We start from the raw sequence: 25,987 nt of genomic DNA, 5'->3' as shown, positions 1-25,987 counted from the left end.
GACATACAGGGAGGTAGTTATGCCCAAGGTGCAAGGCACAGGTAACTGGGTGAGAGGAGGGGGAAAAGGGGGTAGGTAGCCAGTGCAGAGTACCCCTGTGGCCATTCCCCTCAACAACAGATTGGATACAACGTGCTCTGGATACTGTTGGGGGGATGACCTAGCAGAGGAAAGCCGTAGCGGTCAGTTCTCTGGTAGTAGTATGAGTGGAGGGGTGACGAGGTCCTGCAAAGAGAGTTCAGGGAGTTACGTGCTAAGTTAAAGGACATGACCTCCAGGGTTGTGATCTCAGGATTGCTGCCCATGTCATATGCTAGTGAGGCCAGAAATAGGAAGATCATGTAGTTTAACACGTGGCTAAGGAGATGGTGTCAGATTTTTGGATCGTTATGCTCTCTTCCAAAGAAGATGAGACCTGTAGAGAAGGGACAGTTTACACCTGAACTGAAGGTAGACTAATATCCCAGCAGGAAGGTTTGCTGGTGCTGCATAAGTGGGGAGTGGGGGCGGTTTTAAACTAGAGTTGCAGGGGGATGGGAACCATAGTGCCAGAACAGAAAGTGGAATGGTTGTGGAGAAAGATGTTGCTAAGCGTTCATACAAAGTCAAGAATCAGGGTGGGACTAATGTTCTGTATATTTAAATGCAAGTATTATAAGAAAGGTGGATGAGCTTAGAGCATGGATCAGCACATGGAATGATGACGTTTTAGCCAATACTGAGTCTTGGTTGCTGGAGGGGTAGGACTAGCAGCTCAATGTTCTAGGGTTCCATTGTTTTATATGTGATTGAGTGGGAGGGGTGGCATGACTAGTCAGGGAAAAATATCAAAACAGTACTCAGACAGGACATGCTGGAGAGCTCGTCTAATGAGACTGTATGGGTAGAACTGAGGAATAAGAAAGGTAGGACCACATTAATGGGATTATATTATAGACAACTCAATAGTGCACGGGATTTAGAGGAGCAAATTTGTAGAGAGATCGCAGACTGTTGCAAGCACCATAAGGCTGTGATACTAGATGATTTTAACTTCCCACCTATTGACAGGGACTCCCATAGACATAAAAAGGGTGGTTGGAAAAGAGTTTGTCAAAAGTGTTTGGGAAAGTTTTCTTAAACTGTACATAGAAGTCCCAACTAGAGAGAGTGCAATACTAGCAACACACAAAATGCTATGACCCAAAAGGTTTTCAGCCCAAAACATCGACTATACTTTTTTCCATAGATGCTACCTGGCCTGCTGAGTTCCTCCAGCATTTTATGTGTGTTGCTGTCTTTTAAATGTTGTATTGTACCTGCCTCAACCACTTCCTCTAGCAGCTCATACCATACATGCCTTAATCTCCATGTAAAGAAGTAGCCCTCACTAACAGATTTGCAGATTTTCTCTTGTAGAGTGCAATCTCCTATTAGGGAATAAGACAGGGCAGGCGACAGAAGTCTGTGTAGGGGAATGCTTAGCATCTAGTGATCACAATGCTATTAGTTTCAAGGCAGTTATGGAAAGGATAGGTCTGGTTCTTGGACTGAGATTCTCAGTTGGAGAATGGCCAATTTTGATAGTATCAGAAAAGATCTGGCAAGTGTGGATTGCAACACGCTGTTTTCTGGCAAATGTGTAATTGGTAAGTGGGAATTCAGAAGTGAAAGTTTGACAGTACAGAGTTTGTATGTTTCTGTCAGATTTAGGGAACTTTGGTTTTCAAGAGATTGTGAGGCCCTTGTTAAGAAAGACCTGCATAGCAGGTAAAGACATTTAGGAACAAATGAAGTATCCGAAGAATATAAGAAACGCAAGAGAACACTTAGACAGGACTAAAAGAAGGCATGAGTTTCCTCCTGCATACAAAGTAAAGGAGAATCCTAAGGGCTTCTACAGATACATTTGGAGCAAAAGGATAGAAAGGGACAAAATTAGTCCTTTGGAAGATCAGAGTGGTAATCTATACATGAATCTGGAAGAGATGGGTGAGATCTTAAGTGGATTTTTTTTGCATCTGTATTTACTCGGGAGATGGACACAGAGTCTATAGACATGAGGCAAAGCAGCAACGAGGTCATGGACCCTATACAGATTACAGAGAAGGAGATGTTTGCTGTCTTAGGGTGCATAAACTTCCTGGCCTTATAATGTGTTTCCTCAGATCCTGTGAGAGGCTTGTGCAAAAATTATAGAGGCCCTAGCAGAGTTATTTAAAATATCTTTAGCCACAGGTGAGGTGCCAAAAGATTGGAGAATAGCTAATGTTGTTATATTTAAAACGTTACTGAGGGCTACTTCTTTACATGGAGATTAAGGCATGTATGGTATGAGCTGCTAGAGGAAATGGTTGAGGCAGGTACAATACAACATTTAAAAGACAGCAACACACACACAAATGCTGGAGGAACTCAGCGGCCAGGCAGCATCTATGGAAAAAAGCTGACATTTCGGGCTGAAAACCTTCAGCAGATGCTTGGGCAAATATATGGAGAGGAAAGGTTTAGAGGGATGTGGGCCAAATGGACCCAACTCAGATGGTCAAGATGGGCCTGTTTCCTTGCTGTATATGTTTAAAACATCTACACATGTATATAATGCAGAACTTCCATGCTGTCATTTTTAGTGTAAGCCTCATCATTCTATTTTCATTACATTGATATGATATCAATATCTTCCAGGTCAAATGTCTTCTTTAAAGTCAAAAAGGTTTAACACATGTCCTAATTCCTCAGTGTATAAAGGTAGGAGAGCCTTAAGCTGTGGCCTTCCTGTAATGTATTTGCAGACATCTCACCTCTCCCGGAAGTTCCTGGAGTCTCCCGCATATTAATAGTGGCTCCCTGATGCCCGCAAATTATATACAATGTCCCAGAAATCAATTTTTTTGAGAGTGAGCGAGTGGGGGGGGGGGGGAGGAGAGAGAGAGAGAGAGAGAGAAAGAGAGAGAGAGAGGAGGGAGAGAGAGAGAGAAAGAGAGAAAATGCCAATGCCGTGGGAGAGTGTTTCAAAAAAAGAAAATATAAAATGTACGTCACCCCAGACTACCCTAAAGTGTACCCCTGCCTAATAGGGGTCAAAAATAATGACAGTGTTGCTCACTGCACTGTTTGCAACAGTGACTTTTCTATTACCCATGGTGGGTTAAGACTGTAAAAGACATGTTGAGGTGAGTTTAACAGGTGTCATTTGTTCATTAGCATAGCTAACGTTATTTAAACTAGCTGGCTATTTTCAAAGGAGCTACTCTATTGCAGACATCCCACCTCTCCCAGAAGTTCCGGGAGTCTCCTGCAAATTGATTGTGCTACCTCCCTGAAATGAATTTTTGCGGGGTGGGATGTCTGTATTTGTAGTAGCTGAACAAAATGTCGGTGTTCAGTCATCCTGGATCATGGGATGTACTCATTACACTGGAAGACCAGTAAGTTTCAGCCAGATTGCAAGTGTGAGTGGTTAGTCTTCTAGCTGTAGTCATTATTTGCCTTTAATGTGTGTAACACTAAATAGAACACGGAGTCCTGTATTACACTGCTTTCTGAAATGCACCTTGACCTGACTGTTTTATCTCTTTTCAGAGCAAATCGGCAATACTCTCAAGTATAGATTTTCTTATCATTTAAAAGACACTTAAAGGGGGAAATGTAGAATATGCCCCATATAAAGTTTTAACATGGCAGTTAGTTAATATATCCTAGACTGAAAGCCAGGCATTCCTTTTCTTTCCAGGCTGATATCCTTATCTACGATTATTTTAAAAAAGCAGTTCATGCAACTATGACTCTTCACCAAGCCAAAGTTGAAGCATTAGCATTTTCCCCAAATGATCTCTATTTGGTATCTGTTGGAGGTCAAGATGATGGCAGGTAATTATGAGAATTGCCAATCTACATATATCCTTTAATAGACAGTACTGTAGAAAAGCTGCAGATGTAACAAAATGTCATTGTTATTTTTAATATAAGTTTGTGAATAAATTTAAAAGGTAGGGATAATTCATTTATTCTAGACTAACATAAAATATATGGAATGAAAATGGGAATTTACCAATATAATACACTTTTAATATTATTAATTTATCAATAGTAATTATTTACTGAATTATCTGTTGGGCAATCACAAGTGAAAATAGAAGACTGATCCAAATTCCCCAGGGTCTTTACCCATATTTATTCCATCAACATGATTATCTTGTCATTGGAACTCATCAGGCCAGGCAGCATCTATGGAAAAGAGTAAACAGTGGAAGTTTCAGACAGACACCCTTCATCAGGACTCCTGTTTACTCTTTCCCATAGATGTTGCCTACTGAGTTCCTCCAGCATTTTGTGTGTGTTGCTTTGGATTTCCAACATCTGCAGATTTTCTCAAGTTTATCATCTTGTCATTACCACTTTGGTGTTTTTGGGAGCTTACTTTTGCCCAGCATCCTCTATTACAACACTAACTGCACTTCAAAATATTTTGAGAGCTACAAAGATTTGACATGTGCCAAGGTAATGAAAATTGTCATCCAAATGCAAGCTTTTCTTAATTCAGTTGTTAAAATGTTTAGTCACCAATTAATCACACTATATTGTAATAATTTTAAACACTGATTTAGAACAAATTTATATTCATTGAAGAGCTACTATTTTGATGGGTATGATGAATGTTATTGATCTGCAAGTTGCTAGCTAATCTGCTGAATATTTGTTTTGTGCAGCGTTCTGGTTTTAGTTCAAGCATCTATGGTACTTTCACAGAATCATACATTTATTGTGAAACAGAAATGGGTCGTTCAGTGAATTGAGTCCATATCAGTTCCATGTAGTGTAGTGCAATCCAATCAGTTCCCTGTGGGTGGCTCTGCAAGTTCCTTTCCTTTGCATACTTCTTCAGTTCTTTTGTGAAAGCCATGATTGACCAGCTTCTATCGCCCTTTCAGTCCATGAGTTCTCATATCATTGCTACTCTCTGATTTGCCTTATATTTATTCCTCTTCAACTACTATTGTGGACTGCCAAGTAATCAATCATGCAATCTTCTGCTAATCTTTACTCTGCTTATCCTATCTAAAGTCATCATGGCTTTGTATAACTCACATTTAATGTTTTAAAGGTCTGATATATTGGAACAGTCCCTGTACTCATTTTATCTATGTTGTTAATTAATTATGCCCACTTGAAGGAAACTGGAACTGCTCAATGGTTTAAACAGCATCTGTGGAGGAAGACATGTAGCTAATGCTTCTAGTCAGTGACCTTTCTCCAGAACTCTGTTTAATGACTGATTCATTCATTTGACAGTATTCCAGTATTTTTAACTGTGACTTATCAACTAATTACTAATAGCTAGCCGTTCATGACCACACTGTGCTCTTTGGTAAATGGCAAGAAAAGGTTAATTTATTCAGTCAGATCAGTAAATTGGAAGTGTAAATGCTAATGCAATCTATGCTATTTGACATAAAGATGGTATGGTGAATCACTATTTAAACTTAAATATAGGCAATTATGAGGACATGAAAGCCACACTACCAAGAGTGAACTGACAAATTAGGTTAAGAGATCCTTCAGTTGAGAAAAATATTAAGCACAATATAAAGTTTAAAGGAAATGCATAATTACATTGGAAAGTGGCAGAAGATAAGATTGGACAGAAAATTTAAAAAATTGGCAGAATGTGACGTAGGGCAATAAAGAAGGAAAATATAAAAATGGACATTAATAAATTATATAGATATTTTAAATAGGATTACCAAAATAAGCATCAATCATATAGAAAATACACGTGAGCAATTAGTAATGAAAGACAAAACTGTGACAGATAAATTGAAAAAACTATTTTTGCATCAGTCTGCACAATAGGGGACAAAAGTAACCACAGAAACAACATGAAATCAGGATTTGGAAGAGAGGGATGAATTTGGGAAAATTATAGGCAGGAACTGGTACAGAACAAATTGCAGGTAGGCAAAGCTGTAGATTATACTGGACTTCATCCAAGGGTCCTAAAAGCTGTGGTTGGTGACATAATAGATTCTTTGGTTTTAGTTTCACAAAATTCCCTAGATTTGGGGAATTTTCCATCCACAGAAAATATTGTATGTTACTACTTTATTTGAAAAGGGAGGGAGACAGGAAGTGGGAAACTACAGACCAGTTAGTTTAATATCTATCATAGGGGAAATGTTAGAAAGAGTTATTAAAGGCATTATGACAGACAACTTAGGAAAAAAAATACGGCAGTCAGGCAATCTCAACTTGGTTTTGTAAAAGGGAAATCACCCTGATCAATTTACTGGAGTTTTACCAAAATTTTTAAATGGCACTTACTCAGCTGATATATTAAAAGTTACTGTGAAAAAAATAAAACAATAACATGGTGCAGGAGATAACGTATTGATGTGGATAGAAGAATGTGAAGGGCAGATCATGTCTAACAAGCCTGATAGAGTTTTTTGAGGAGGTGACCAGGCATATAGATGAGGGTAGTGCAGTGGATGTGATCTATATGGATTTTAGTAAGGCATTTGACAGGGTTCCACACGGTAGGCTTATTCAGAAAGTCAGAAGGCATGGGATCCAGGGAAGTTTGGCCAGGTGGATTCAGAATTGGCTTGCCTGCAGAAGGCAGAGGGTCATAGTGGAGGGAGTACATTCAGATTGGAGGATTGTGACTAGTGGTGTCCCACAAGGATCTGTTCTGGGACCTCTACTTTTCGTGATTTTTATTAACGACCTGGATGTGGGGGTAGAAGGGTGGGTTGGCAAGTTTGCAGACAACACAAACGTTGGTGGTGATGTAGATAGTGTAGAGGATTGTCGAAGATTGCAGAGAGACATTGATAGGATGCAGAAGTGGGCTGAGAAGTGGCAGATGGAGTTCAACCCGGAAAAGTGTGAGGTGGTACACTTTGGAAGGACAAAATCCAAGGCAGAGTACAAAGCAAATGGCAGGATACTTGGTAGTGTGGAGGAGCAGAGGGATCTCGGGGTACATGTCCTCAGATCCCTGAAAGTTGCCTCACAGGTGGATAGGGTAGTTAAGAAAGCTTATGGGGTGTTAGAACATAGAACGTAGAATAGTACAGCACAGTACAGGCCCTTCGGCCCACAATGTTGTGCCGACCCTCAAACTCTGCCTCCCATATAAGCCCCCACCTTAGATTCCTCCATATACCTGTCTAGTAGTCTCTTAAACTTCACTAGTGTATCTGCCTCCACCACTGACTCAGGCAGTGCATTCCACGCACCAACCACTCTCTGAGTAAAAACCTTCCTCTAATATCCCCCTTGAATTTCCCACCCCTTACCTTAAAGCCATGTCCTCTTATATTGAGCAGTGGTGCCCTGGGGAAGAGGCACTGGCTATCCACTCTATCTATTCCTCTTATTATCTTGTACACTTCTATCATGTCTCCTCTCATCCTCCTTCTCTCCAAAGAGTAAAGCCCTAACTCCCTTAATCTCTGATCATAACGCATACTTTCTAAACCAGGCAGCATCCTGGTAAATCTCCTCTGTACCCTTTCCAATGCTTCCACATCCTTCCTATAGTGAGGTGACCAGAACTGGACACAGTACTCCAAGTGTGGCCTAACCAGAGTTTTATAGAGCTACATCATTACATCGCGACTCTTAAACTCTATCCCTCGACTTATGAAAGCTAACACCCCATAAGCTTTCTTAACTACCCTATCCACCTGTGAGGCAACTTTCAGGGAACAGTGGACATGTACCCCGAGATCCCTCTGCTCCTCCACACTACCAAGTATCCTGCCATTTACTTTGTACTCTGCCTTGGAGTTTGTCCTTCCAAAGTGTACCACCTCACACTTCTCCGGGTTAAACTCCATCTGCCACTTCTCAGCCCACTTCTGCATCCTATCCTATTCTGCATGTCTCTCTGCAATCTTTGATAATCCTGTACAATATCTACAACACCACCAACCTTTGTGTCGTCTGCAAACTTGCCAACCCACCCTTCTACCCCCACATCCAGGTTGTTAATAAAAATCACGAAAAGTAGAGGTCCCAGAACAGATCGTTGTGGGACACCACTAGTCACAATCTTCCAATCTGAATGTACTCCCTCCACCACCACCCTCTGCCTTCTGCAGGCAAGCCAATTCTGAATCCACCTGGCCAAACTTCCCTGGATCCCATGCCTTCTAACTTTCCGAATAAGCCTACCGTGTGGAACCTTGTCAAATGCCTTACTAAAATCCATATAGATCACATCCACTACACTACCCTCATCTATATGCCTGGTCACCTCCTCAAAGAACTCTATCAGGCTTGTTAGACACGATCTGCCCTTCACAAAGCCATGCTGACTGTCCCTGATCAAACCATGATTCTCTAAATGCCCAGAGATCCTATCTCTAAGAATCTTTTCCAACAGTTTTCCCACCACAGACGTAAGGCTCACTGGTCTATAATTACCCGGACTATCCCTAATACCTTTTTTGAACAAGGGAACAACATTCACCTCCCTCCAATCCTCCGGTACCATTCCCGTGGACAACGAGGACATAAAGATCCTAGTCAGCGGCTCAGCAATCTCTTCTCTCGCCTCGTGGAGCAGCCTGGAGAATATTCCGTCAGGCCCCGGGGACTTATCTGTCCTAATGTATTTTAACAACTCCAACACCTCCTCTCCCTTCATATCAACATGCTCCAGAACATCAACCTCACTCATATTGTCCTCACCATCATCAAGTTCCCTCTCATTGGTGAATACCGAAGAGAAGTATTTATTGAGGACCTCGCTCACTTCCACAGCCTCCAGGCACATCTTCCCACCTTTATCTCTAATCGATCCTACCTTCACTCCTGTCATCCTTTTTTTCTTCACATAATTGAAGAATGCCTTGGGGTTTTCCTTTACCCTACTTGCCAAGGCCTTCTCATGCCCCCTTCTTGCTCTTCTCAACCCCTTCTTAAGCTCCTTTCTTGCTTCCCTATATTCCTCAATAGACTCATCTGATCCTTGCTTCCTAAACCTCATGTATGCTGCCTTCTTCCACCTGACTAGATTTTCCACCTGACTTGTCACCCATGGTTCCTTCACCCTACCATTCTTTATCTTCCACACCGGGACAAATTTCTCCCTTACATCCTGCAAGAGATTTCTAAACATTGACCACATGTCCATAGTACATTTCCCTGCAAAAACATCATCCCAATTCACACCTGCAAGTTCTAGCCTTATAGCCTCATAATTTGCCTTCCCCCAATTAAAAATTTTCCTGTCCTCTTTGGTTCTATCCTTTTCCATGATAATTATAAATGCCAGGGAGCGGTGGTCACTGTCCCCCAGATACTCACCCACTGAGAGATCTGTGACCTGTCCCCGTTCATTACCTAGTACTAGATCTAGTCTGGCATTCCCCCGGTCGGCTGTCCACATACTGTGACAGGAATCCATCCTGGACACACTTAACTAACTCTGCCCCATCTAAACCCTTGGAACTAATCAGGTGCCAATCAATATTAGGGAATTTAAAGTCACTCATGATAACAACCCTGTTATTTTTGCACCTTTCCAAAATCTGCCTCCCAATCTGCTCCTCTGTATCTCTGCTGCTACCAGGGGGCCTATAGAATACCCCCAGTAGAGTAACTGCTCCCTTCCTGTTCCTGACTTCCACCCATATTGACTCAAAAGAGGATCCTGCTACATTACCCACCCTTTCTGTAGCTGTAATAGTATCCCTGACCAATAATGCCACCCCTCCTCCCCTTTTTCCACCTTCTCTATCCCTTTTAAAGCACTGAAATCCAGGAATATTGAGAATCCATTCCTGCCCTGGTGCCAGCCAAGTCTCTGCAATGGCCACTACATCATAATTCCATGTATGTATCCAAGCTCTCAGTTCATCACCTTTGTTCCTGATGCTTCTTGCATTGAGGTACACACATTTCAGCCCTTCTACCTTACTGTCTTTACACCGTTTATTCTGCTTCTCTTTCCTGAAAGCCTCTCTGTATGTTAGATCTGGCTTTACTCCATGCGCTTCTTTCACTGCTCTATCGCTCTGGGTCCCATCCCCCTCGCAAATTAGTTTAACCCCTCCCGAACCATGCTAGCAAACCTAGCTTTCATAAGTTGAGGGCTAGAGTTTAAGAGTCGCGATGTAATGATGCAGCTCTATAAAACTCTGGTTAGGCCACACTTGGAGTACTGTGTCCAGTTCTGGTCGCCTCACTATAGGAAGGATGTGGAAAGGGTACAGAGGAGATTTACCAGGATGCTGCCTGGTTTAGAGAGTATGCATTATGATCTGAGATTAAGGGAGCTAGGGCTTTACTCTTTGGAGAGAAGGAGGATGAGAGGAGACATGATAGAGGTGTACAAGATAATAAGAGGAATAGATAGAGTGGATAGCCAGCGCCTCTTCCCCAGGGCACCACTGCTCAATACATGAGGACATGGCTTTAAGGTAAGGGGTGGGAAGTTCAAGGGGGATATTAGAGGAAGGTTTTTTTTACTCAGAGAGTGGTTGGTGCATGGAATGCACTGCCTGAGTCAGTGGTGGAGGCAGATACACTAGTGAAGTTTAAGAGACTACTAGACAGGTATATGGAGGAACTTAAGTTGGGGGGTTATATGGGAGGCAGGGTTTGAGGGTCGGCACAACATTGTGGGCCGAAGGGCCTGTACTGTGCTGTACTATTCTATATTCTATGTTCTGTGTAACAGGAAGCAGTGAGTAGACGGCAATGGGTCAATTTTTGATTGGCAATAAGTAATAAAATGAAGGTAATTTTAATGGCATTTGGGTGAAGTGAAAGGGTTACCAATTCCCATGCTGGCTTTGATGGACATTTCTGTCAGAATATTAATTTCCGTGTTATTATACTGCCCTGTAATATAACAAATGGAATTAAATCTGTGTTGTTGTAACAAAATTCAAAGTAAGGTTTGAGAAATCTTTTTTGAGAAATCTAATTTTTTTTAAACTATTCAAATGCTTGAGGTACTATAGTTTCTGTCTCTGCTGGACTTGATGACTGAAACAATGAAACAAATTAAGTTTTGCTTTGTCATTTTACAGTGTTGTTATTTGGAATGTTGAAACAAAAACATCTATCTGTGGCCATCCTGCTACTGTCCCCACTGCAGGAAATGCACTAGCTGTAAAATTTGCCAGCCACATGGATGATGTCTTCATTACAGCAGGAACGTAAGTTGGAAAAGACTTCCTAAGTATGCTTTGTGCTGAGTTTATTTGGAAATATACTGAAAATTTCTTTGTTAGTTTTCCTGTTGGCAACTTATACTGAGCTTCATTGAGAATTTCTTTTAATATATGCTGTAACCAAAACAGTGGTTTAAAGCAAGCAGAATCATTGCAGACAATCTGGGAACTCATAAAACACACACTATTATAAGATGCTCTCGATCTTTAATGTTATGAAAATTAAGTATTGATGTGCTAGTATACGTCAATACTTAATACATTCAGCACATTCCATTTAAGAAAATCCAGCTGTGGAAACTATCCTGTGTTTAATGTAATATAAAAATATAACAAGGGTTAAAAAATCCAGTACCATTCACAGTAATGTAACATTGCTAAAAATGTTAAATAAAGGATATTTAGAAATCACTTATAATGCTGATACTAGATACAGATAGCCTTTAGTATAAATTTATACCTATTTCAAATGGGAAGCAATGTAGAAAACTCAAATTAGATTTTTTTGCCATTTGTTTGAATTATGTTTATTAGCTGAGTAGGGTTTCAGTAAATCTTGCTTGGGAGAAAATAATAGAGGAAGTTTATCTATAATTGTCTTTTGAAACAAATCACGATCAATGTGCATTTCCATAGATTAAGCTGAAAATTTAGATCCATTCTTTGGCTGTAATTATATTGAAATGTTACAGGGAATTCTCTTCTAATTTATTGCCATACAGCTGCAAAATCACAAAAATAATGGAATTCTCCAAACTTGCTTTATTTTTGTAGTGGTACACTTCGTCTCTGGCTGCTGGATTTACCCAACAGAAAGATTCGTCCCACTGAGTGTCAGACTGGAGTGTTGAAAAGAATGATCAACTGTGTTGAAGTGAGCTGTAGTTTATAAAGTCCAATTTGTTAAAAGTACAGCTATAAATCAAATATTATCATGAATGAGTACTATTTTGCATCTTGTATTGTTTGCATTAATGCATTGTTTGAAACAGAAGAATGCTAGAAATTCCAGAAAATCCAGTTCCTTTTAATGGATGAATCAGATGTGTCTATCCTACCAATTGGGAAATTTACACATCTGATAATTTTCCCATGTGACCTTATTAGAACAGAATTTTACCTTGAGTTTGAAATTGATTTATTTCAATGCAAGACTAAGTTCTTAAATCCAGACAAAGAAAACTGTATATTTGAGGGCCAAATTGGCTGTGCTTGATTAAGGGTCTATTACAAATTATCATGATGGTACACAAGTAATGGTGAGCAATTAAAGAAATAATACCTGATTTATATAAAAAAGACTTGTTCCTCTGTGTTACAAAATCCTCAGGAGAAGTGGCCCATCTGTAGCTGACAGAAAAAAAATTAGGGAAGCACTAAATCAAATGGCCAAAAATATCAGTGGACTTGGAAGCACTGGGAGCAGTATAGAACTTGGTAAAGGAAGATAAAGAAACTGATAAAAAAAAAGGGAAGGTAGAATATGAAATATAAGTGGCAAGAAAAAGATAAGAATAAACTGAAAGTACTTTCTGCAGCTAGAAATCTAGGTTTATAGCTTTGGATATGCAACTAAGTACCTCGGGCATTTGACCCTTGGCTCCTTGATTCCGAGTTCCATGAACACATTTAATTACAGTGACCTCTAGCTCCAGCTTCATAATGATTCATGTCAACACCTCGCTCCTCCGACCTTCGTACCTACCTGCATTTCAATGACAACTCTGGTCACACAACTCTAGCTAACCTTGTAGATCCCCAGCAAGAATATAGTTGGGTGTAGTTCCAGACCAGGTACTATTGTGTCAGTCACACTTGTATTAGAGACACTGCGTTGAGTACTGATGAAAGGTTTACTTACTAACTTTATTCAAACTCTAACTGCAAGGTACAAGATCTCATAATCCACACTGTACAAAACCCATCAAGATACAAGGTCTTAGAATTGTGACGCTCAAATTGCTCAAATCCAGACTTGGGGCTCCTCTTTTCTGAGTGTTGGTCCCAGGTTCTTCTGCTCTTCTAGAATTCTGTAAGATAAACCTGTTTCTAAAACCTATTTCTAAAACCTATTTCCCTCTTCTGCCTTCTATAAGGAGATACCACATCAAATGTTCTTTTCCAGGTGTAACCCACTTTGTTCATCTTTGTCCTGATACAAGCAAAATATTGGTTGCTATAGTATTGCCTCAAATTTTCCACTGCCTGTCAAGTTCAGGGGAATCCATGGAATTTATTTCTATGTACTGTTTAAGGATCTTGTTTCCCACATGGATCTGATGACCAAATGGCTTCACTTAGGTATTTTGCTCTTTTAGCCTAGAGTTCTGTTTATTTATTATTACCATCTTTGAGACATGGCTGGCATAACAGATTCCTTGCAGTGGGCCCAGTTTTTCTTATTTCATCCAATGTATAGTTTCTACTGAATGTAACTAAGAAAATGTTGTGTTGCATTTTTGTCCCTTAACTCATGCCAGGCGAGATCATCCTATGCTTAATTAATCCTTGAGGTTCACTCCTTCCATTAAGTTATTATTAATCTCCTTGTTTACATTTTCTTAACAGTCTCAGAGAACTTCAGGCACTACTAGCCAACTTTGTATATGACAATGTCCAAACTCTGTTCTTTGATAGCTGTTTTAAACCCATTGATTATCGCAAGGGTCAGGAAAGATGTATATGTCTGGAACTGGGAACTGTGAGCATGGTTAAATGTTGGATGTTACCATGTTATAACCTTAACTCCTGTTGCGATTAGGAATTGTTGACTCACTCTACAGTAAATTGTATGTCTTATACTAGGAATACTGCTTTTCCTCTTTGAGTTTATTTATCCATTATATTACTCTTTTCTTTTACTTTGTCTAATATCGGAGAAAGTCAAATATTTTGTATGAAGTCAAAATATGAAGATGCTGGAAATCTGGAACATGAAAAGAAAAGCTAGAATCAGGCAGAGAGAAACATTGTTTGTGCTTCAGTGTTTCTAGAATGTTCTTATTTTGTCTGAGATATTTGGTTGATATTGATGTTTTTATTATGTTGTTCTATAATAGTGTAGATTTATTAACAAAAATTTAAACAGTACATTTTCCTGCTGCAGGCCAGGCATGACTCCATCAGATATGGACTTTACTTTCAGTATCTGTCATCTTGAAAGCCTATTAAGTATCTTCTTCAACTGCTCTGCCACCAGCCTTCCTTAGCTGCACATCCAGAGGGGGTTAATCTTTCAAATCTGCCTTCCGTCCCATTCATCCCTTGAACTGGAGACCCAGTGGAATCTGCCACTGGATTGCGTGAAAAGTATCCAGTGTTATCCTCAGGTGTTAAGAAATATCTAAGTGCATATTGTTATGGCACTGGGAAGCAAAATTGAGATTTTACTGCACTATAAGATTTTGGATGGTATAGCTGTATTTGTATACTATTTAGCTTTGCTCATTTTAATTAGAAATTATAATCATTTTATGTGATTCAACCAAAACAATGGAAGTTCAGATTGGATTCAGCCACATTCTTAACAGGACAAAGGCACCAGTCTGAGGCATTGAATAAAATGAAAGCAAGATAAATCAATCTTAATTGATTCTGTTTTTTATAAATTTCTTAAGTGTTCACTCTCACTTAAGCTACTTACTTGGCTAATGATTATTCAACAAAGCAGGCTCAAGGACCTGAGCAGCTTATTTCATTTCCTAAAGTAAGGGGTCATACTATTGAAGAAAGTTTTGCTTCAGTCACATTTCTATGTTATCATTTTTAAGTACAGAGCTGTCAAATGTTACATTAGACTGGAGGCAAAATACATCTAAATGTTTTTTCCTGTAAAAATAAAGCTTATGTAATTATTTAGCTGAAGGTATGTTTTTTTTTTCTGCTTTTAATTAAGTGTGACATTTGGAAAGGAAGGCTAACTGACCTGATTTATTCACTTGCCCACTAATAGGTGACAAAGGATGATAGTTTCTTCTATTGTGGAACTACTACTGGTGATATTTTGATGGTCAGCATGAAAACTGGCCTCCTTAACAATTATGGGCCTATTAAGAATAAATTCAGTTTGGTAAGTTGGAATAATTAGTATTTTTATAACAAAAGACATTGATTTATGTAGACAACAGGAATTCTGCTGGATGCTGGAAATTCAAGCAACACACATAAAAGTTGCTGGTGAACGCAGCAGGCCAGGCAGCATCTCTAGGAAGAGGTGCAGTCGACGTTTCAGGCCAAGACCCTTCGTCAGGACTAACTGAAGGAAGAGTGAGTAAGGGATTTGAAAGTTGGAGGGGGAGGGAGAGATCCAAAATGATAGGAGAAGACAGGAGGGGGAGGGATGGAGCCAAGAGCTGGACAGGTGATAGGCAAAAGGGATACAAGAGGATCATGGGACAGGAGGTCCGGGAAGAAAGACAAGGAGGGGGTTGGGGGGACCCAGAGGATGGGCAAGGGGTATATTCAGAGGGACACAGGGAGAAAAAGGAGAGTGAGAGAAAGAATGTGTGTATAAAAATAAGTAACAGATGGGGTACAAGGGGGAGGTGGGGCATTAGCGGAAGTTAGAGAAGTCGATGTTCATGCCATCAGGTTGGAGGCTACCCAGACGGAATATAAGGTGTTGTTCCTCCAACCTGAGAGTGGCTTCATCTTTACAGTAGAGGAGGCCGTGGATAGACATGTCAGAATGGGAATGGGATGTGGAATTAAAATGTGTGGCCACTGGGAGATCCTGCTTTCTCTGGCGGTTAGAGCGTAGGTGTTCAGCAAAGCGGTCTCCCAGTCTGCGTCGGGTCTCGCCAATATATAAAAGGCCACCTCGGGAGCACTGGACGCAGTATATCACCCCAGCCGACTCACAGGTGAAGTGTCGCCTCACCTGGAAGGACTGTTTGGGGCCCTGAATGGTGGTAAGGGAGGCATGTGTAGCACTTGTTCCGCTTACATGGATAAGTGCCAGGAGGGAGATCAGTGGGGAGGGATGGGGGGGACGAATGGACAAGGGAGTAGCATAGGGAGCGATCCCTGCGGAATGCAGAGAGAGGAGGGGAGGGAAAGATGTGCTTAGTGGTGGGATCCCGTTGTAGATGGCGGAAGTTACGGAGAATAATATGTTGGACCCAGAGGCTGGTGGGGTGGTAGGTGAGGACCAGGGGAACCCTATTCCTAGTGGGGTGGCGGGAGGATGGAGTGAGAACAGATGTACGTGAAATGGGGGAGATGCGTTTAAGAGCAGAGTTGATAGTGGAGGAAGGGAAGCCCCTTTCTTTAAAAAAGGAAGACATCTCCCTCGTCCTGGAATGAAAAGCCTCCTCCTGAGAGCAGATACGGCAGAGACGGAGGAATTGCGAGAAGGGGATGGCGTTTTTGCAAGAGACAGAGTGAGAAGAGGAATAGTCCAGATAGCTGTGAGAGTCAGTAGGCTTATAGTAGGCATCAGTGGATAAGCTGTCTCCAGAGACAGAGACAGAAAGATCTAGAAAACGGGAGGGAGGTGTCGGAAATGGACCAGGTAAACTTGAGGACAGGGTGAAAGTTGGAGGCAAAGTTAATAAAGTCAACGAGCTCTGCATGCGTGCAGGAAGCAGCGCCAATGCAGTCATCGATGTAGCGAAGGAAAAGTGGGGGACAGATACCAGAATAGGCATGGAACATAGGTTGTTCCACAAAGCCAACAAAAAGGCAGGCATAGCTAGGACCCATACGGGTGCACATAGCTACACCTTTAAACATTTATGTAGAGCCTTTAATGCATCAAAGCATCCCAAAACTCTTGGCAACTATAAAGCAGCACAAGTTTCAAATGCAAATATAAGAACAAATAATGGAAATGTTTAAAGAAATGTTGAAAAAGAGGTAAGAAAGTTTTTAATGACAAATTATGGGGGTTGAATAAAGGAAATCATGTTTGTCTGGAAATGTCAGGTCTAGAGCTAACACCAGCATAGATAAAGATGTCAGCAGTATGTGAGTTTAGACAGGATGGAGAAAGGCAATGGCTGGAGATAGAAGTACGTTTATTAAGGAATCCTGAAATATATGGGGAATAGACAAAAGTGAACATCTTTACTTAATAAGAGCATTATCTAGATAACTGGAATAATTATTATTTCTCTAGGAATATTGATCTTACAATTTTTCACACAGTAAAGTTGGTATTAGCTATAATTGTATTATTGCTGATGTGAAATTTAAAAATTATAATATTTAATCTGTTTTGTTATCCGAAGGGCGTTACTGCAATAGTAGAACTGAAATCAGGGGATCTTCTTGTTGGATCTGGAGATGGTATTGTAGCTCTATGCAAAACGCCAGGCTTCAAAACACTCAAGTATGTTGGAATATATTCAATTAGCTCTTTAGTAATTTTCTGTAATAACAATTTAACTTTCTGTGACAACAAGTGATAAATAGTGTTTTAAAAAAGGAATTTCAAAAGTGATTAAATGTTACAGTGTTTTATTAAGAAACATAAAATATGCACTTTTAAAATAGTTCAAAATCCTCCAGCCTGAGTTTAGCCTCATCATGTATGGCCTCCTCTACTGCCATGATGAGGCTAAACTCAGGTTGGAGGAGCAACACCTCATATACCGTCTGGGTAGTCTCCAGCCCCTTGGTATGAACACAGAATTCTCCAACTTCCGGTAATTCCCTCCTCCTCCCTTCCCCTATCCCTATGTCACTCTGCTCCCTCCCCCAGCTGCCTATCACCTCACTCATGGTTCCACCTCCTTCTACTACCCATTGTGTTTTCCCCTATTCTTTCTTCACCTTTCCTGCCTATCACCTCCCTGCCTCCCCTCCCCCACCCCTTTGTCTTTCCCCTTACTGGTTTTTCACCTGGAACCTACCAGCCTTCTCCTTCCCACCCTCCCCCCACCTTCTTTATAGGGCCTCTGCCCCTTCCCTCTACAGTCCTTACAAAGGGTTCCGGCCCGAAACGTCGACCGATCTTTTCCACAAGTGCTGCCCGACCTGCTGAGTTCCTCCAGCGTGTTGTGAGTGTTGCTTGTTCAGTTTTGATGTGCTTAAACTATGTAGCAAATTAAATTTGCAGTTAGCCTTTCAATAAAATATTTCTAATACATTTCTGTTTATTAAAAAATGGGTGTATTTTAATATTACTGATGAAAAAAAAGACTTACACGCTAATGAAACTAAACAAAGTTAGATGACCTGTACACAGCATATGTTATACTGTCCTGTCAACTATTGTAGATTCACAACCCTTTTATTAAATACAGAAAAATCCAGGTGGATGGTGGGATTACTTCTATCAGTCTACGTGGTCAAGGACACCAGTTCTTTGTTGGTACCCTTACCTCCCAGATATATCGATGTAACTTCACTGAGTTCAAAGAGGAGCTGATCACAACTTGTCACTGTGACTCTGTCCTTGACGTAACATTTCCCTGGTACGTTCATGAAACATACTCTGTTATCCATCTATATTATTTTAACAGAAAGAATTAATAAAATATTTTATATTCAGACACTTTATATAGAAACCACAGATTATTATATCAACAATTATTGAAGTTTTGATCTCTTTGTGTGGCAGAGGGAAAAATGCGAAGTTAGAGAATCAGGCTTCTGATTAGCTGAGAAATGCCGGAAACATAGTGTAAGAGTGTGATTTTCCTCTAGAGATACCAGTTGAATTAAAAAATAACAATGGAATTGAATTTCACCTGGATGTAATGTGCTAATAGCTGTCAAATTGACTGAGTCACTTAACTCATAGAACATTCACAGAGATAATGGTAGCTTTGAAAGTATAATAAAAATGCTGCTTGTGAGAGATGCATGAAAGTGAAAATTAAGGTTGTGATTATAAAGGTACATTCTACAATGACAGAATTCTGAAAGCCTTTGGAAAGGCACAATAGGCACTTTAATGCTGTTCAGAGTACATCTGATTTGTCACATTACTGCGAAACTTCCTTGATCCATACCAGCAGATTTCCTTGTATTGCAAAGCTCTGTAATACGTTTCCTCTTAACCATACTCTTTGAAAGTCCTTCTTCAAAGTCATTTTCAGGTGGATAAATCAATATCCCTCACAGCTCTCATTAGAAGGTCTATTCATCTCAGTTATGTTGCCAAGGACAAAAAAAACTTCAAGCTGTTGCATCAGAAGTTCAGTGGCAACCAAATGCTAGAAAAATAAAACACACTAAAACGTAGGAAGTCTGAAGCAATAATACAGAAGAACTATTGATTCCGGTTGAGATATAATAAATATAGAGTCTCATTTAAATAGGAAATTGGTCTTAATTAACATAGATAAGTATTAGAGATGGAAAAAGACACAAAATATCAGAACAGTGGTTCTCTGTTATTTAAAAAGTGAAACTGGATGTCAGTATTCTTTTACCTCCTGCTGTTGCATATTTGCATTACGATACGGAATATCAGCCCAGGTTGTCATGAAAGACTGGATTCTGATGACAGAATAGGTTAGGAGACAGATGAAGAAATCTAGTGTATAGGGCTACAAAACATTTTCAGTTTCTTAATCATTATTATTACATATTAATTCATTGCAATTGTCTTTCTTCCAAACCATTCATTTGACAATGAATACCCTTTGCTCATGTTTCTGCAAAAGATCTGAAAGATGCATACATTAAAAAAAAAATTACCATCCTTTGCAACTGATTTTGAAGGCAAGTCTTTAAAGATGGCAACTTCATTTTTTTTTGTTTCAAAATAGTGGAACATCAGACCTATTTGGAACATGTTCCAAGGCAGAAATAAGAATATGGCATACCCCTACCAATAAAGAACTACTGAGAATTGTTGTGCCAAACATGACCTGCAATTCCATTGAATTTATGCATGATGGGAGGAGTATTATCAGTGGTAAGAAACACATTTGTGAAAAATCAAATAAACTTAATTCTAAATTTGAATCCATTCTGCTTATTTAATACATAATTTTTCAATGTGGAATTTCCTTAGCTTGGAACGATGGGAAGATTCGAGCTTTTACACCAGAGACTGGCAAATTAATGTATACAATCAATAACGCTCATCATGAAGGTGTCACAGCAATTGCTGCCACTAGTGATGGCAAGAAAATGATCAGTGGAGGTGGTGAGGGACAGGTCTGTACAAAGAATAATCTTCTTGTGAACAGGCATTTTTAACGTAGTATTGCTAGTTTTCAGTTTTATGCAATTGAAAATTGTTTTTTCTTATAATGGGTGAAACCCAATAATGGCCTTTTTCAGGAAGACTTTTCATCTTTTGGAGTATTTGATGAGCCACATCCTATCATGAACCATTCTTCCAACCCCAACAGCTCTTGTATCATGTCTGCATGGCAAGACCTTTTTTTGGGTATCACTCTTTTTGGACCATTTTAGAACTTGGACCAGGGATGCATATCGTTGGGCAAATCCAGGAGAACGTTCTTATTTTAACAGCCAGGGAGTTCCAGAATACAAGGTGAAATCTATTTAAATCCTTGCATTCACTTTACTGTCCACCACTGCCATAGCACACAATCTCTAGAAGTTTGCCCAGTCTCGATCTATGTCCCCCATGGAGCATTGCTTAGGTAAATTCTTGTTGACCACTGCACAACAATGTTGGGTATTTCAATTCACCCATCCACCACCCACTACAAGAAAAGTGGTAGTAAATCCCAATTCTTATCGCCACTACCTGCCCCCCTTCACTTCAAACTCCTGCCCTCACCATTGCAACTGCTTCAACCTCTAGCACCTAACTTTAATAATAATGCCATAGCTTTTTGCAGCATCAAAGGAAATTGAATCTTGATACCTTAGTCAATGACTACTAGTGTGCCAATAAATCTATGTCATTCTAACCCATGGTTTAGGTGCACTAGAATTTCTAAGCCATAGAATTTTGAAGCAAAGTAGAAGGACATCTTGTCAATCATGCCCGTTTCTATACATTGAAGGAGTTATTTAAGTAATCTCTTACCCTTTTCTTTCCCCATTCCTCTGAAGTCTTTTCTTTGAATTTTTTGTTGAACTCCACAATGAAAGCTTGGCTTCCTCATCGACCCACACAATGTGGATTGGAAATAATGTCGCCTGCATGCTCACAATCAACACTGCACACTTCAAGGATGTGTCCTTTGCCCACTGCTCTACTCTCTACACCCGTAACTGTGTGGCTAGGCACAGCTCAAATGTTGAGGGAACACAAACCACGCCTCATCGAGGGATCAGCAGTGGAAAGGGTGAGCAGTTTCAAGTTCCTGGGTGTAAACATCCAAGTTCTATCCTGAGCTGAACAGACTGATGGAATTGCAAAGAAGGCATGGCATTGGCTATATTTCATTAGGAGTTTGAGGAGAATTGATATGTTGCCAAAGATACTCCCAAATTTCTTCAGATGTACAGTGGACAACATGCGAACTGGTTGCATCAGTTATCAGTGCCTGGTGTGGAGGGGGCATTGCACAGGATTGGAAATGATGCCTCCCCAGCATCAAGGACATCTTCAAAAAGCGATGCTTCAAAAAGGCGGCATCCATCGTTAGGGATCTCCATCACCCAGGACATGCCCTCTTCTCATTGCTACCATCAAGGAGGAGGTACACACTCAACATTTTAGGAGCAGCTTCTTCCCTTCTGCGTCAGATTTCTGAGTGGACAATGAATCCATGTGCACTACCCCACTCTTTTTGCATACTTATTAATTTTTAAAAATATATTTCTCATTTTAATTTATAGTTTTTTATTGTTATGTATTGCAATGTACTTGTCCTCCTTTCTTCCGTATTAGTATGTTGGGCACCTTCAGACCTGTGGGGCTCATCTTCTGGTGTCATTCTCATATATCTCTGGTTACTTTTATCCATAAGGTTTTCTTGGCAAGTTACTGGAGTGGGTTGCCATTTCCTTCTCCAGTGGACCATATTTAGTCTGACCTCTCTGCCATGACCTGTCCCTCTTGAGTAGCTCTACATGGTATAGCTCAGAGCATCACTGAGATACACAGGTCCCCTCACCATGACAAGCTAACGGCCCATGAAGAGGTCCAAGAAGGGAAATGCAAAGGAATGCTCAAATTACTGAACAATTTCACTAGTTTCACATGCTAGCAAGGTAATGCAGCAATGGCAAATTTAGATAGACATAACATTGTCTACGGAGATCCATATAGTCAAGTCTCTGATATTTCCAGTTGTGATGTATGGCTGTGACAGCTAGACTATCAGTAAGGCTGAATACGAAAGAATTGACACCTTTGAACTTGGATGCTGGAGGAAACTGTTAAGAATTTGTTGGACAGCAAGAAGATCCAACAAGTCAATACTTGGAATACAGCCAGATCGCTCCCTAGGAGGTTTGATTATGAGACAAATGCTCAAATATTTTGGCCACATCATGAGAAGATAGGATTCCATGGAGAAAACTCTTGTGTTAGGTAAAACAGAAGGTGAAAGAAGGAGAGGATGACAGTGTATAGATAATATTATTCAATGTGTATGACCTTGAGGAATCTTGGAGAGGCAGTTTCCAACATGAAGGCCGGGTGTGCAGGAGTCCGTGAGGTCACAAAGAGTCGGACTCAACTTAACGACGGAACATCAACAACAATTGCAATGTACTGATGCTGCAAAACAACAAATTTCATGACATACTGTATACCAGTGATATTGAACCAAATTTTGATTCTATTCTCATATGTGCTTCTTTCTCTTTTGTTCCTTCCTACTAATTGTCCAAGAGCTATGTTTTCTTGTTGCTATGCATCTTGCCAGTGGAAACAGTTTATCCTTTTCTTTCTAGGTACAAAGTTCTTCAAAACTTTGAACTGCTCCAACCTTCTTTCTCTAATCTTCTGTGCCGTAAAGGAGAAAAACCACGACTTTCCCAATAATCAGTGTAAAATCTATTTCAAAGACTTTCGCATTTTGTCAAATATATTTTGTCCAAAGTTGGAAGCATTGCTTCAGCTAAGTCTTACCAGTGCTCTGCAAATGCTTGGCATCTTTGCTTTTATACTTGTCTTTTAATAAAGATCGGTATCCTGTGGCGATTAAGTTCTATGGCTGATATCCAGTGGTATCCAATGATTGATCTCGAGATACGAGTTTGAATCACAGCGCACATCTTCAAGGATATGAGTTTAAGTACCGAAATAACTCTGGAAATTGGAAAGCTAATATCAGTCATGGCAATCATGAGATTGTTGTAAAAACCCATCTGGTTCAGAGAAGTAAATTTGCCATTCTTTTCCCTGTTTGCCTTGTATGTGACCAGACACAACAATATGGTTGACTCTTAATAATCCCCTGAAATGAGCTTGGAAACTATTCATTTCAGGGACAATTTCAGATGGGTAATGTATACTGATCTTGCCAGCAATACCTAGGTCTCTTGAATCAATAATAAATTAAACAGCATTGTTCTGCCACCCTCAAAGTTTTATGTGTATGAGCCAATTCAGATCTCTCTCTTTCCTGTCCACGTTTAAAATTCTGCCATTCACTTCACGTTGCTTCATCTCATTCCAATTTAAATCTGTCTCTTCACATTTACTGTTTTACCTTTACCACACTTCCGAGAATTACATCACCTGCACTATCTGAAATTATGCCCTTTTCCCCAGTACTAGCATATAATAAAATGAACTAATATTGTTTCCTATGTATATGCTGAGAAGAACCTATTCACTACTAGTTTTGTTTTCTGTTACTTGGCTCCCTCCTTACTTTATCCATTGTGCCACTGCCTCATTAGTCCAAAGCTGTGAAGACTCTATGACTTTGTGTGATCAAATTCAGTGAATGCATTTTGAAAAGCCTTATTTCACAAATTATACTTGTAGCCTCAGGCAGCAAATAAGTAATCACACTCTATCACGCATGAAGCAACAGGTCTTCAAATTCAGACAATCTTATTTTCATATGTTCCATCGTACATAGAATCATACATATGTATGGCTGCATGACGCACATCAACTTCTCAATAAATCTATATATTGTTGGTTATTACTCAAATACACTGCAGAAAACTCATTGACCCATATCCATGTTTATTCAGGACAAGGTGGTGCACAAACAGCAACTATCTGAAAGGAATTGGTCTGTCTACATGTTTTGATCTCCGAGGAGGAATTGATGTGGCCATCTTAATGGTGCCCACTGCTGAGGCTGTGATCTGTGAAGTTGATTGTTCGGAGATGACAGTGTCCTCATCCCATCTTGGATATCCAAAAATGTAACCTGCCCTGCAGCAGAGGACCTTGTAGCCACCAACTCAATTACTGATGCTTCAAGTAATGTAGAGGATAGATGTGTCTGGTAAAATATGGATATGTAGCAAAATAAATCTTAACACTGAATATCTGCAAGAGAGAGGTCTCTGCTACACTGCACTCCCTCTTCCAATAACAGTTCACAGTGAGCCTGGATAATGTAGACCATTTCCCACAAGCCACATCTTGGCAAAGGCAGGCTAACAATAAAATTCCCCATCACCTTCAATACACCAGCACACCTTTTTGAGATAATGAAGGAAGCTGGAGACCGTAAACTACAATAATTTCATGGTCTGCTCAGCAGAAGTGATATCTGCCCATGTCTAAGTTCTGAGACTTGATTACCAACAGTATCTCAAAACATTGAAAAAGTACTACCAATTCTGTTTCTGCAAAATCCTCCAAATTACTGAAAACTACTAATGTTAGTATCTCTCTCAAAGCAACATTCCCTGTACTGAAGCCCTAGTTACATTTGGTTGGTAATGTCGAGGAGGTTATGTCTCCTGCATGCCCGACATCAGACTCCTGAAATAAGCACTTCATTCTGAGCTCTATCGTAGGAGGAGATGATCAGATGCAGAATTTAGAAACAGATTTAAGTAGTGTTCTTAAAACTTCATTGCCTTTGGAGAAAGTCTGGCTTTAATTACTTGAGAGGGAGAATATGGGTTTGGGAACGTTAGGGCATTGGGCACATAAAGGCCCTGTGTAAATGGTGGATGGATAGATGTTTACAAATTGTACACAACCTAAGAAAACATTAAAACTGAGACTGTTCCAGTCTTTTTAAAGTCTTTCTAAATCCCAGCAGCACCATGACATTCTCCCAAATACCAGGTGGTCAATCATTCTAGTCAAAACAATCTTTAACCATCTTTAAAACAATTTGAAAACAATCTTTTTAATTTCAGGTGCGGGTGTGGGAGATTGGTTCAAAAAGCCAGAGGCTGATTGAAGCTCTGAAGGAACACTCATCTATGATATCATGCATTAAAGTTAAAAAAAACAATCAAGAATGTGTATCAGCAAGTTCTGATGGTACTTGTATCATTTGGGATATAGTGTAAGTGGCTTAAAATCTACTTTCATGATGTAAGGAATATAAATCTGTGTCTATTATAATATTACAGGATTAATCAAATTATTTCAAAGTTTTCAACTTCGTCTCATTGGGTTAATCAGCCATAATTTAACATGCTGTTTCTCTCTTAAAGAAGGAAATCTTGAATTCACATTCTTCTACAATCTCAAAACTGCTCAGTTGATTTTTTTAATCTATTTGACTTTTTTTATGGGTTGCGATGGTTGTAATACAGGAAATAGCGGTAGCCGATTTGGACACACAAAGACTTCTGGGATAATGACCAGGTTTAGTTGATGTAGTTTTATTTGATTCAGGGATAAGTGATGACTGTGAAAGGAGGACTAACATTAGAACTTTTTTTCAAAATGGTGCCTGAGACTTTTAGTTGTATCCTAGTAGAATAACTCACAATGTAACACTTCCTCACTGGAGTTTCAGCCCAGATTCTTTGCTTGTGGTTCTAAACTGAAGCTC

The 25,987-nt window shown here is 39.9% G+C and overlaps 1 protein-coding gene across 1 annotated transcript in view; it reads left to right on the top strand.

Moving 5' to 3' along the window:
- Window positions 1–25,987, top strand: part of cfap52 (cilia and flagella associated protein 52) — an 81,103-nt gene that overhangs the window by 17,930 nt on the left and 37,186 nt on the right. Inside the window, exons 3-11 of the mRNA XM_063030773.1 lie at window positions 3,713–3,849; window positions 11,028–11,156; window positions 11,946–12,045; window positions 15,124–15,240; window positions 17,402–17,502; window positions 18,419–18,589; window positions 19,892–20,040; window positions 20,140–20,285; window positions 25,341–25,492. Coding sequence (XP_062886843.1) covers window positions 3,713–3,849; window positions 11,028–11,156; window positions 11,946–12,045; window positions 15,124–15,240; window positions 17,402–17,502; window positions 18,419–18,589; window positions 19,892–20,040; window positions 20,140–20,285; window positions 25,341–25,492 — 1,202 coding nt within the window. The remainder of the gene's footprint in view (window positions 1–3,712; window positions 3,850–11,027; window positions 11,157–11,945; window positions 12,046–15,123; window positions 15,241–17,401; window positions 17,503–18,418; window positions 18,590–19,891; window positions 20,041–20,139; window positions 20,286–25,340; window positions 25,493–25,987) is intronic.

This window comes from Mobula hypostoma, chromosome 22 (assembly GCF_963921235.1).
Source record: "Mobula hypostoma chromosome 22, sMobHyp1.1, whole genome shotgun sequence".
Lineage (NCBI taxonomy): Eukaryota > Metazoa > Chordata > Chondrichthyes > Myliobatiformes > Myliobatidae > Mobula > Mobula hypostoma.
Note: the sequence above shows the minus strand (reverse complement) of the source record. Positions and strands in the feature narration are given on the sequence as shown.